This window comes from Danio aesculapii, chromosome 5, assembly GCF_903798145.1.
Source record: "Danio aesculapii chromosome 5, fDanAes4.1, whole genome shotgun sequence".
NCBI classification, from domain to species: domain Eukaryota; kingdom Metazoa; phylum Chordata; class Actinopteri; order Cypriniformes; family Danionidae; genus Danio; species Danio aesculapii.
The window spans coordinates 25250781-25264228 of record NC_079439.1 but is presented as its reverse complement, the minus strand read 5'-3'; the positions used below and the strand labels follow the sequence as shown (position 1 = coordinate 25264228).

The 13448-nt window shown below is 36.8% G+C and overlaps 1 protein-coding gene across 1 annotated transcript; it reads right to left on the bottom strand.

Moving 5' to 3' along the window:
• Positions 1–1068: 1068 nt before the first annotated feature.
• ercc6l (excision repair cross-complementation group 6-like) lies at positions 1069–11778 on the bottom strand. The gene is made up of 4 exons (XM_056457696.1): positions 11676–11778; positions 11503–11544; positions 5821–7570; positions 1069–3827 (listed from the first exon to the last, which is right to left on the bottom strand). Exons 1-4 carry the CDS (start codon positions 11717–11719, stop codon positions 1338–1340), a joined length of 4326 nt encoding a protein of 1441 aa, XP_056313671.1. The 5' UTR covers positions 11720–11778; the 3' UTR covers positions 1069–1337.
• Positions 11779–13448: the final 1670 nt, after the last annotated feature.

Genomic DNA, 13448 nt, shown 5'->3' with positions numbered 1-13448 from the left:
AGACAGTTCTGAAGGCAAAAGGGGGTTTAACCTTAACCTGGTACTTCTAAGATGTACCTAGTAAAAAAATGCGTTTTTAAATAATAATAAAAAAAAAAATCTTTATATCAATATTTGTTCTTGGCTACACAATTTAAATTGTATTTATTGTTTCATCAGTTTAAATGTTTAGCAGACTAATAGTGACCTAAGTAATATTTAATAGGTTTATACTTTGTACCTCAATGTCGGGACAGATCCACACACCACCGCTAAATGGCGCCTCAACATGGTTAGTTCTCGTGTCCACAGAATATAACTTTCCCTGTAATTTAGTCAACTTTTTATTCCATGTGATAAACTACTAGTCAGTCAACAATCCGAACTGTAAAAATATTAAGTACAGCTGAATTGAATAGCCTAATATACTTTAACACTCCACCCTGAAAAACATACATCACTAAAGAGTTTATTACTTTCACTTTCCCTCGGCTTAGTTAATGTTTTTAAGTTTTAATTAATTATAAACTTTTTGTAATAATATTATCTAAACGTACAACACTTTCAGGCATTAAACTTGAGGTGCCCGGTTGTAGCACTGAATTAATGAAGACATAATTTAAAGACTTGCAAAGAATAATAACAAATGTGCGTTCTGCAGCTGTATTTACTATGTACATAGAGCGCACTTGGTCGTGACATGCAAATGTTAGAGGGGAAAAGTGCACAGCCGCACATGCATTCAAATCAATTTCATAATCTTGCATATTGTCAGTGGCTTCATCACATTAAAGGAATACACATATCGTTACGTTATATACCCAGTAGCCTAGGTAGGTCTACATTAACATTCCTAAAAGACGTCCGCAATGAAGCAGGTTGTCGGATAAACTTTGTAAAACTTCAGATTTACACAAATTACAGGGCTTGCCCCATTAAGCTCGGAAAATACGGAAATCTGAAATCACTTCACATGTCTAAACTGCTCATTTATTCCTGAACAGTAATAAATGAGATTTGATATTCAGGAAATACATATCTAAATTGTAGATTCAAATCTGGAATGCAGAAAAACACAGGAAGCAAAACACAAAACAGTTGAGAATTTATTTATTTTTCACCAAGATTATTGTATATCGTAGCTCAGATAAAGTGAACAGTACTGTTAAACCAAAGCAACAAGAAATGTAAGCAGCAAACATGTTTCAGAACATCAATTTTTCGACCAGTACTGAATGTTTCAGTCAAATTTGGTCTAATTTCTTTTAACAAACAGACAAAGAAAAAAAGCGAAACAGTTTCATTCATGGTACAGATATAATACAGAATTAAATATGGCTGTGCACATTTTAATTTCTCTACTGGCTCAGTTGTCTGTACAGTTGAATAATCAACAGTTGGATCTCAGGATCACCAGTATTAATGTCTATTGCCTTTAGAAAGAAATCCAGAGCTTCCTGCTTCCTCCCTTCTGCCAAACTTTGTTTCCCCGACAGAACCAGCAACTTATACTTGTTTTCAGAAGCTTCAGCAGCGGTGTTTGTGGAGCAGACAGGAAGAATGCGTGTTTCCAGAGGGACTGTTTTAGGAGCGCACTGGTCCATTGTTTCATTAGAGTCTAGTTCAACATCTCCAGTGGATTCAAGCACAGCACTTTGCCATTCTTCTTGCTCCTGGTCTGCTATTAATTCTGCCCTTTCCTCCTCTTCACCCATTTCAGACTCTTCTGTATTTAAAGTCTCACCGCTGGGTTCCTCTTCTTCTACCACTGACTCATCTGCTTCACTGGATTCAGATATCTTGTAGGATTCTCTGTGATCTCCAATGAGCTCCTCTTCTGAATCATCAGCATGAGTTTCACTGGCTTCGGATATCTCATAGGATTCAATTTTTTCTTCCCCGTGCTCTTCTTCCTCAACCAATTCATCAGCATGTGTTTCATTGGCTTCTGATATCTCATATGATTGGCTTTTATCTCCACTGGGCTTCTCTTCCTCTGCAAATTCTTTAGAACGAGTTTCATTGCTTTCAGAATCCTTATCAGATGTATTTTTACCTCCACTGTACTCCCCTTCTTCCTCCACCAATTCATCAGCAAGAGTTCCATTGGCTTCAGATGTCTCATAGGATTTGGATTTATTTCCACTGGACGTCTCCACTTCCTCCACCAATTCATCTGCACAAGTCTCACTGGCTCCTGAGGATTTAGTTTTATCTTCGTTGGACTCCTCATCAGACTCATTCTCCAGCAAGGACACGACAAAGGACCTTCTTGATGCCACGGAAGCATTTAAACTGCGACGGAGTCTTGCACCATCAACCAAAGTAGCTTTGGGTGTAGAAGAGCCCAACCTGCTAAGGGTATTAACGAACGGACTGCTAGTTAAACACGGCTTCTCTGATTCCTCCTCCTCCTCTTCTTCTTCTTCAGTGTCAGAGATGACCTGCCTCTTCTTCCTCCGCACAGAATGCACAAAGGAATCGTCCACAGATGCGTTCGGAGTAGAACGGATCTTTAAAAGAGATTCATGTTTGCTGACTTCACCGTGGTTATAATTGAAAAACTCCTCGTTGTTTTGTTTGCCATGATTGATACTTGGTTCTTCTAGCCTTTCTCCACTGACATCCATCTGAAGCTGAAACTCAGGACTTTCCTCTGCTACAGATTCCTCCACTTCATGAACTTCCTCGTCTTCAGAAAAATACATATCTGCACTGTCTTCAAGCAACAGGTTGAAGTTTCCATGAGGTATTTCCATCTCCGCTTTAAAAGGCTCTCCTGCTGTGGCTTCATGTGGAGACGGAGGTGATGAGAGGACATGTGAATGACGCTTCTCTGGCTCAACCTCTCCTTTATCAAGAGTATTGGATGCTCTCGAAAGATCATCCAACTTTGGAAACTGGTGAGAAGGACTTTGCAAGCTGTGTAGAGAGTTTTGTTGTTTGGATTCTGTATTAAAATCTGAGCTGTCTGCCTCATCTGATGTGTCATCCAGTGTGATCACGTCAGCAAACTTTTCAGCAATAGGGCTAACCTCTGTTTTTACAATTTGCAAATTCCATTCTCCACCAGATCGAGGAGATTTGGGCTGCACTTGCCCTTCTTCACTTACAACTTCTACTTCACCAGCATCTTCCACTTCTACACCAACATCTTCCACGTCTTCACTTACGACTTCTACTTCAGCAACATCTTCCACTTCTTCACCAACAACTTCCACTTCGCTGCCGATAACTTTGTCCCTTAAATCTTCACCAATAACTTCCACATCTTCACTTGCAGTTTCCATCTCTGCATCCTCAGCTGATGGGACGTTCTGCTCATCTTCCTCAAATTCTGGCTCATCGAAACTGTTATGAGTCAGATCCACAGTCACTGGCTCATTTTTGATGCGTGGAGGAGCCGGTCGGTCTCTACCGGATGAATTTGGTTGTCCCATCTGCCTGAGCCAAGCAGGTTCAGTGTTTTGGGCCATGCTTTCCAAGAGCTGACCGTGCAGTTCTGATTCCGCCTGCATGAGCTCTTGTGCTTTCTGGACACGTGTTTGTATGTAGTGATGGGCCTCTGCATCCTCTGGGTCGTCTTCGTCGGCTGCTGGCTCTTTGGTGAACATGAGGTCATGGTCAGAAATTCCGAACATCTCCATGCTGTGAAGGCGAGCGATGTGATGGTCCAGGCTGGTGTCAGAGCGGCGGCTTTGTGCATGCATTGCCTGAAGCTGCTGCTGAGTGGAGGACGAGCGCGTGTCCTCCAGTTTAAACAGTTCACGCAGCTCTTGCTTGCTGAAGTATCGAAACGGGTTCTTTTTATCACCGGTTGTCTGCCGGATCAGAGAGTCTTTAAATACCTGAAAAAAAAAAAAGCCAGAAACAGATTGAAAACCCTTGTAAGTAAATTACGGTTAAAAACATGGGGTTGGGTAAACATTAAAAAATATTTTAACATTAAAATGCAATGGAATTGTGGAACATGAATACAATTTGCAATAAATGATTTTGATTTTAATGCAAGTTAGAATAGAATTTATTCTATTTATAGAACAGTTGTGCTGCTCAGTATTTCTGTGGAAGCTAAAAGAGAAATTATTTGAAGGACTCTTATTTTAAAAGAAAGCTAAACAAGTGTTTTTAAATTTATCAATTTTGATGTGATTCTGCTTTAAAAAAATCTCTGAAAGACTCCAAATTGTAATGGCTTAGTGGAACAGGTTGTGATTAGGCATGGGACGTTAACTGTTTTCAAGGTATACCGTGATTTGGAAAAGTCAATGTTTTAAAACTGCCAACATTTTCTGCTATACCATTCCTACGGTATATGTTAGATTTTTTATTTACTATTTGTACATTTTTACTCTTTACTATTTGTAAATTCTATTTGTTTTTCAGGACAACAGTATCTTCAGCAGAAAAGTTATTCAAAGATGTCGTTTTAAATTGTAAGGAAGTCAGTGTTTTTGAAACTAATGAAGACAGCAGTGATTCATTTGAATTATTTAGCCTGACATGTTTACTGTTTCAAAATATTATAAATGCTTCTCATAATAATATATATATATTGTGTTCAAGGCGAAAAAAGTTTTTGTTTCTTACCCAAACATTTAAAAATTACATATGTTAGAGCAGTAATCACAATATTGTGAAACTGTGATATTTTTATCCAGGGTTATCATACTGTCAGAATCTTATACCAGTCCATGCCTAGCAAGGTGTAGATTGATTTTGGTAGCTAGAATAAAAAAACAATAGCCGCGGGACTTCGGGCTACCAGATTATGCAAGCCCTTTAGTTTTTCTGGGACTTGCCTTCAATGTGCATTGAAAAACAGGCATACAAATAATCACAATACGTGACTCTGTACCACAAAACCCTTAATGAGTGTAAATATTTGGAAACAGAGATTTATCTGAATGCTGAATAAATAAGCGTTCCCCTGATGTACTGTTTAAGATTGGAAAATATTTGACTAAGATGAATTTGGAAAAATTTAAATCTAAAATCTTGAGAAAAATCCCCCTTTAAAGTTGTTTAAACTTAGTTCTTAGAGATGAATACATTACTTATCAAAATTGAGTTATATACTGTATATTTTAGGGCTGGGTGATTAATCTAAAAGCAATTCAAATCAATATTCAGATCCTATAATCGATCAAAATTTTCCAGGTGAATTTTTTTCAATTACGTTACCTACTGCGTGTGGATTCACGTGACCCCATTTTGTTAAGGCTTAATTATACTTCTGCATCGAACGCATGGGTATGGTCCGGCACAGCCTTTGTTAAAATGTAACTACATGTCGCAAGTTTACACTACATTAATGGTGATTGGAAGCTGCGCCAGAGATGCCTTTAGATGGCATATTTTCCATTACAATAAAATTATTACTTACATTAAAATTTTGTTTGCAGAAGAGATACTGCTTATTTTCTACTTTTAATATGAAAAACAAGCGCAAATTATTTATTTTCACTTTTTTATAAGAAAAAAGTGACTGTTGGTTTTGGGCAATGTGCACTTTAATTTCTGTTGTGCAATAAATAATCATAGATAGTGTGCAGCAAAATAAAATAATCATTCATTAATCATAATTGAGTTAAAATGTTCAATTAATCGAGAGTTTGATTTGAGGCCAAATCGTCCAGCCCTAGTATATTTACAGTAAAAATTGCATAAATATCTTCATGGAACATCTTTACTTAATATCATAGGTATAAAAGAAAAATCAATCATTTTAACCCATAGAATATATGGGTAAAATGCAACATTTGACTGGTTTTGTGGTCCATGGTCACATTCAACAAAATCATTGTTTAAATAAACCATGGTAGAGTGATTTTTCTAAACCTGTCTGCGATAGATCCTCTCCTCCACAGTGCCACAGGTGATGAGTCTGTAGATGAGGACGTTTTCGGTTTGGCCTATTCGGTAAGCCCGATCCACAGCCTGAGCGTCTGTTGCGGGATTCCAACTGGGGTCAAAGATCACAACACGATTTGCTGCGGTCAGTGTGATTCCGACACCACCCACCTGAGTGGTGAGGAGGAAGATTGTGTAGCGCTTGTCGGTCTGGAATAGAGAGATGCGTTTCTCTCTTTCAGCCAGTTGTGTCACGGTGCCGTCCAAGCGCAGCAGGCGAAAGTTTCTGTTACGCAGGACACGCTCCATAATGTCCAGCATCTTCCTCGACTGGGAGAAAATCAAAGTCCGATGTCCCTCTTCTCTGAGGCATTCCATTAGAGACACAACAAACTGCAGCTTCCCTGACTCTTCAATTAAAGTTTGATCTGAAATGTTATCGATCTGACTCACAGCCGACTCGCTCTCATCCGAATGGACTAATTCAGAGGCAGAACCTCGCTCCAGGCCCAGTTGAATCACAGCTCGTTGAGACAGGAGTCTGGGATGGTCACAGAGCTTCTTTAGCACCGTGAGCTCAGCCAATGGTGACTTGGTAGTCGTCAGCAACTCCTTAATCTGATCCAGCGAGATGAACTTGTTATAAATGTCCTCCTGCACCGAGCTGAGGTATGTCCACACAATCAGATCATTCTTGCGTGTCAGCGACGGCATTTCTACGCCTTCTCTAACATTTGGACATTTATTCTCTTGATTTTCTTCATCTTCAAAGCATTCTTCAAGCTTTTGTTTTTTCTGCTGAACATCGGCTTTGGTTCGCCTGAGAAAATACGGTTTGATGATGTCCGTCAAGTTCTGTGAAATCCTCAATCCGAGAGCTTTCTCTCCAGGTGTGGCATCTTTCTCCCTTGCTCGTGTGATTGGATTCTCATACTCGGTTTTGAATGTTTTGGAGGTTCCCAGGAGTGATCCTTGGCAAGCAAAGTCAAACAGCGCCCACATCTCTCTGAGGTTATTCTGAACTGGAGTGCCTGTCAGCAACACACGGTTTTTCGCAGGAATGGCGTGAGCACTTTTAGCCGTTTTAGTGGATGAGGTTTTGATTTTGTGGGCCTCGTCCAGAATGACGTAGTCCCATTTGAACTCACGCTGGCCATATGATCCAAGTTGCTCATAGTTGTTTATGAGCATCTGGTAGGTGGTGATGATTACTCCTCCCTTGCGCTGGATTCGCTCCAGGTTCCTGTTCCGCTCAGCCTTGCTGGAGCCGTGAAACTCTTTCACCCTCATGCCAGGGGTCCACTTGGCAAACTCACGCACCCAGTTCTTGATAAGTGAAGTCGGCATGACTAACAGGGTGTGATTGGCCAGCTCTGCATCGTACATCCCTGACAAAAATGAAATGACTTGGATGGTCTTCCCGAGGCCCATGTCATCAGCCAGGATCCCTCCTTTCCTTCCGTCTCGGTAGAGACTGTACAGGAACGCCACTCCCTCTTTCTGATGGTCATACAGTTTGTCATAGAGCCCTTTATAAAGCTTTAATCCACTATCATTCACATTCACAAATTCCTCCTCCTCTTCCTCGTCTTCCTCTTCTCTCTGAATGAGTTCTTGTATGGCCTGAACACGTTTCTTCAGCTTTTCACTAGGCTGCAGCTGGTAGGCCAGCTGAAACAGCTCAAGCGCACGGGGCAATTCACCATTAATGGCAGCCTCCTTCCCCTTCTGCCGGTATCTGCAAAAATAATAAAATAACTGTTAAACCTCAGCACAAAACACACACACAAACTAATATCAACAACATTTAAACCTCACATGCTGTTTTTATTGTTTTACACAAAGTACATTTTCAGCAGTCAGATTAAATTTAGTTGCTATTATTTATATATATATATATATATATATATATATATATATATATATATATATATATAAAACCTTTAATTCAATCAATCAATCAATCAATCCCTTAGTCAGACAGAGCCAGAGGTGACTGTATAGAATGGACATGTTGTTCTTTGTCCAGCATCAAAATTGAAGGTAATTAAAATGTTTGTTTTTTGTTAGCAGACTTCAAATAAAATGTGCACAGTTAATGTACAATGTATCCTGTCCAAAGTGTAATGTTGTAATATAAATAGATATATATATAATACATAATATATATTGGTGCATTTTAATAAAACAGTTTTATTACACAGATATACTCATTAAAATAAGTGTTTTTATGTTGTGTTACTACCTGGATAATCTACAATAATTAAAAAAAAAACTTGTTTATGAGTCCCATGTTTGTTCTGTATAGTTAAATTGCCAGCTGTTCTTCAAAGCAATCCTCCATGTCCAACAGATTCTTCCGAAGTCAAGGGTATTTTGGACATGGATGATTTTTCAGAACAAAAAAGGGACTCATGAAAACCATCACACTGAAAAAAGAAAGTCATAAGGTTGGGCGATTTGGCCTAAAATCTAAATCTTGATTAATTGAACATTTTAACTTGATTATGATTAATGAACAATTATTTTATTTTTTGCCCTCAGAGTTTACTGACAGCTTTTGTACAGTAAATATGCTCACATATAACAAGAGAAAGATTTCTGAATGAAGGGTGCATAACTTGATTTTATAAAAATTTAAGGAAACACACTATCTACTAGCTATGATTATTTATTGAACATCAACGTTAAACAACTGAAATTAAAACACAAACTGCTAAAAACAAACTGTCACTTTTTCCTTTTAAATAAAATAAATTATTTTCAATGTTTTTCATATTGAAAGTAGAAAATAAGCAGAATCTCATCTAAATAAAATAACTCTTGTATATCCTGTAAATAATATTTTAAACAGCATTTCTTGCACCTTCTGTAAACAAATATTTTAATGTAAATAATAATTTTAATGTAATGGAAAATATGCCGCAGCTTCCAATTATCGTCAATGTAGTGCAAAGTAAGGCTCAAGAATGGGTTCATCATCCTACTTGACCAGAGATCAGATGTGACTGCGAAGTGCCCACAGAAGTATAAATCAAGGCTTAACAGAGCGGGGTCATGTGACTCCACATGTGGTAGAGAAAATAATTGAAAAAAAAATCTAATAAATAAATAAAATAATAATAATAATAATAATAATAATAATAATAGACCTGGAAAAAAATGGGTCAATTACAGGTTTTGTATGTCGATATTGATTACTTTTCGATTAATAGCCCAGCCCTAGAAAGTCATTCAGGTAACCACACACAGCAGAGATTTTGTCATGGTAATTATTTGTGAACATATTTTATGTACATTTACTCAGAACATTACTAAAAAACACATGTGTTTTGTATGACATCTTTTGAAGTTTCACAAACTAATTTCGAGAGGAGCATGTGATATGACTGACTGCAGCTGGTCTCTCATCTACAATTTTTAGTTAGCTAATCAGATTAATCCAAACTCACTATAAGTAGCCCAGCTAAATTTACTCCCTTATCTTAATTTTCCAAATAAACTCCCCATCCACCCCATCTCCCCCTTTCTTCCTTTACCACGGGGGGCTCTCGAGAACTACCTGATCTCGTACTCCCCTTACATCCTCATCGACCAGGCAGGATCCCTGGGCTCAATTATCTCAAAGCCCAGGGTTCTCTTCCGGGACAGCATGCTAAACCTGCTATCATTGTCAAAAAATAACTAAGTGTAAACTCTTGAAATTTTGTTAAAATTATTCACATTTCCACAAGTTCTGCAAGTGGTTCATAAATATTTAACCAGCACCCCACCCACGTGCGCACACATTATAAGTCTATAACATGCTAAAAAGGCTTGATGAAAAAAGTATTTTTAAATTTTTATAAAGTAAACATGAAACAACTGTGGAAGTGAAGAAAAAATAATTGCTATTCACTCTGCATGCTTACGAAACTTTGTGTATGTGTGCTTTTTAAAATTTAGAATGGCTGTGTAGTCAAATTTGGGGTCTTAGTATGATATAGTAATTTATATGTGTATCAATTTTCTCGAAAATTCAGCAATGTCATTTCAGCATTGTTATCTTAATGTTGAGGTAAACGGCACGTAATAATTGTGGAGTTATGGCACAGTTGAAACTAGGGCTGCTCAATATATTAATTCAGCATTGATATCGCAATGTGATCATTCGCAATAGTTACATCGCAGGATATGCAATGTTGAGTCTGGATTATAATTTATTTAATTTATAATTTAATTTATTTTATACAGATGCATTCCCATATAGAACCATCCCAATCACTCTAAAATTATATATTCTTTCCAGATAGAGCTACTGTATTAAAGCCCTATGGTGAAGCTGTACTTATAAATCGCACTATATATTGCAGAAAAACTAAATATCGCAATGACAGAGATTTCTCTAATTTCATGCAGTCCTAATTGAAACATAATTCTGTGAAAGTTAATAATTTGCACATTTTAAGGCCTAAGAGTTTAATGCATTCAGGAACAAGAAATTTGACCATTTGTGAATTTAATAAACAATTATGTTATTGAATTATTTATGGAAGTTATTTTACAGTTTGATAACATTACTGATTATTTAATTCTGTACCTTAATGATAATTGACTACTCTGAAAAAACATAAATCACTGTTTCACTTTTATCTTTGTACTATTGTATTTATCTATGTTTGTAATTTGTTTATTACTATTTATACATGATTCACTACATAATTATTCAAAATTAATACATTATTGCCTGCTAGCACTATTCAAGACATCTAGGGAAATTGTATATATATATTGCAATATATTGTATGTGCGTGTGTTAATGTGGGTGTTCATGCAAGGATGGAGTTTATATGTATGCACGTCTGTATGTGGATGTATGCATGCGTCAAGTTTATATGTATATACCAAGTTTCATATATGTTGTTTTGAACATACAAGAGTGTAGGTGTTTATGAGAGTATTTTATAGGTGGATATGCATGTGTATTATGTATGTGTTGATAAGTAAAGTTTGATTTAAATCCTAAACGCCACCTTATAACATTGCTTGTTGTCAAACTATTTCATATCTGTAACAAGAGAAGATTCAATCAGAACTTGATGTTATAACAGCTATTGTAACATTATTTATCAATATGTGGAACTTTTTGGACTCTCAAAAGCTATGGAAATTTAAAATGTGTAAAACAGGAAATACATCAGGGCCATTGTTTTTGTTTACATGCCTCAAAATGGTCTATAAATCTTTTTTAATATAACTGGGAGTATGTGGGGTGGGGAGTTTCTGTTAATAGTGGGGAATTTCCAGACTAACTCATTATACTAACCACTACTAAATTTTCTATCCCTAAACCTGTTTGCATTTATGCACTTTCAGATAACATTAAACACTGTTTTAAAGAAAAAATCTTGTTTTATGATGCATGATAAACAAAGCAGGCACACACAGAGAGAAAATGAACTTGATATAACATCTCAACCACCCTAAAAGTAACAGTTGCACATTGAATCAACTTGTATGACAATGTTGAATAATTAGCATGAAATTAAAGCAGCAGCTATCTAACATTTGCAAGGAGTATTAGGTTCCATTCTATCAAAACAGTGCGGACAGTAAAATACAGTCAGCCGAGATCAGATGTTGATATACCCAACAGTGAATTGAAGAAGTATTTATTCTGGGTAACGTTACCTGTCGTATTTTTCCATCTTCTCCGTGTCTAAAGACAGACAGCTGCAACAAGACAAAAGCAAAAGCGCATAAAGCCATGTTCTTTAATGTACAATAGCAGTGTCAGGTTTGAAAAAAAAAGTAAACAGTTTAATAGCAAAATAGCTGCGACCGTTGCATATGCGATTACTTACCCCCCAAACTTGTCGGTGACCTCTTCAACGTTATTGCTTTCCATGTTTTTGTTTATTTTTTACGGATTTTCATTTGGAAAAAACGCATGCGTCTCAACACGGCGATTGCGGAAGCTGGTTTGAAGCAATGTTTTCTTCGCGCGCAGTTCACATCCAATCGCTTCCTCTACTTCCGCGCATGCGCGTGGTATTGCCGCGTTTGAATTGCATATCTTGAATGGTTTGTCATTTGGCCGTGTGTCATTTGGCTTTATCTCGATAACAGATACGTTTTCAAATAATTGAATTCATGTTTAAAAATCTTTAGGGAGACCTGCAAATGATACTGTGTTCACAAACCCACACAAAATGATAAACTCAATTAAAACTCCCATTTCGTCACTGTTCCAGTCAATAGAGTGCAGTAAGTATGATGAACTCTCTCTCTCTGTGCTATTACACATATGAAATTGTTGATGTACAGTATATAAACAGTCTAATGGCGTTTTACATGTAGTTTATACAATGAAATTTAACTAGAAAGGCTAAATTAACTTTTGGTGTTGACTGGTAATCTCTTGCTGTTACTGTTCCTCTTCAGCATTGAAGAGATCTTATACCCTTGTTACTTTACTCACAAGAACTGTCAGACTCCTTTCTGTGTTTTTGAGAGGAAAAAAACACTTGTTTTGAACTGTATCCCAGGCCTGTAGCCAGGGGGATTTAGATGGTTCGAAAGACCAACCCCTCACTGACAAAGGGCCAGAATTTGTCCCATACATGAGCTCATTTGTCTTATTTTGACTGCTATGCCACCACAAATAGTGAAAATAATCCATCAAAAAAGGCTCTTAAACCAAGCAGAATCCTCTGTTGGCTTTTGCTTCAGTGTGACCTCAGCTAATCAGTTTTGGCCAATGCTAACAATTATTTTTCATAAGTCCAACACTAAGCCGAAAAGAAAATGAATGAATGAATAAATAATAATAATTATAATTATTTTATTATAAAAGAATTTTCTATCATTCAAATTGCCAAATTCTGACTGAGGTAAGTTGAATGATCTGGCCAGTTTGTTATTTGCCTAATAAATGACAGTAGGCCACAGTTGTTAATTTAAAACTTTTAACAGATTCTTTTTTTAGTGATTTGTGATGTAATAAATTTGTATTTTAATATATTGTATTTTATTATTTTATTATATTTCTTTATTGTAAATCTTTAGGAAATATATTTGGTACATCAAAAACTACAAAAACTACACTGTTCCAATTTACTATGACCTTTTATGTGAAGCTGCTTTGACACAATCTACATTGTAAAAGTGCTATACAAATGAAGGTGAAATCAATTGAATTGAATCAAAAACTGTGGTTATAATGACCACCCGACAAGCTAATCCAGCTAAAAATAGAGCTTAAGATGTCACCAAAATGCATAATTTAAACCTCATAGTTAAATAGAAAATGAGGCATATCACTGCAAAAATGTCCATTTTTTGAGAAAAAAGAGCCACTTCTTTCACCAGGCTGACTACGGGCCTGTAGCCTGTGTTGATTAGTTGTTGTTTTTCAGTGGTGCTGACTGAGCAGCTGCAGCAGGTATGGCAAACCACCTCCAGGTACAAAAGATGAAATGAAACACAAATGTACCAGGACTTCATTGCTTTCACTTATCACAAAAATGGATCCAGAAATGAACTTTAGGCTTCATACACCACCTGTTTGAGTTTTATTTATTTAACACACGTGATAAATAAGTAAATGGTGACAGATTTTTCAGTTTTGGGTGAAT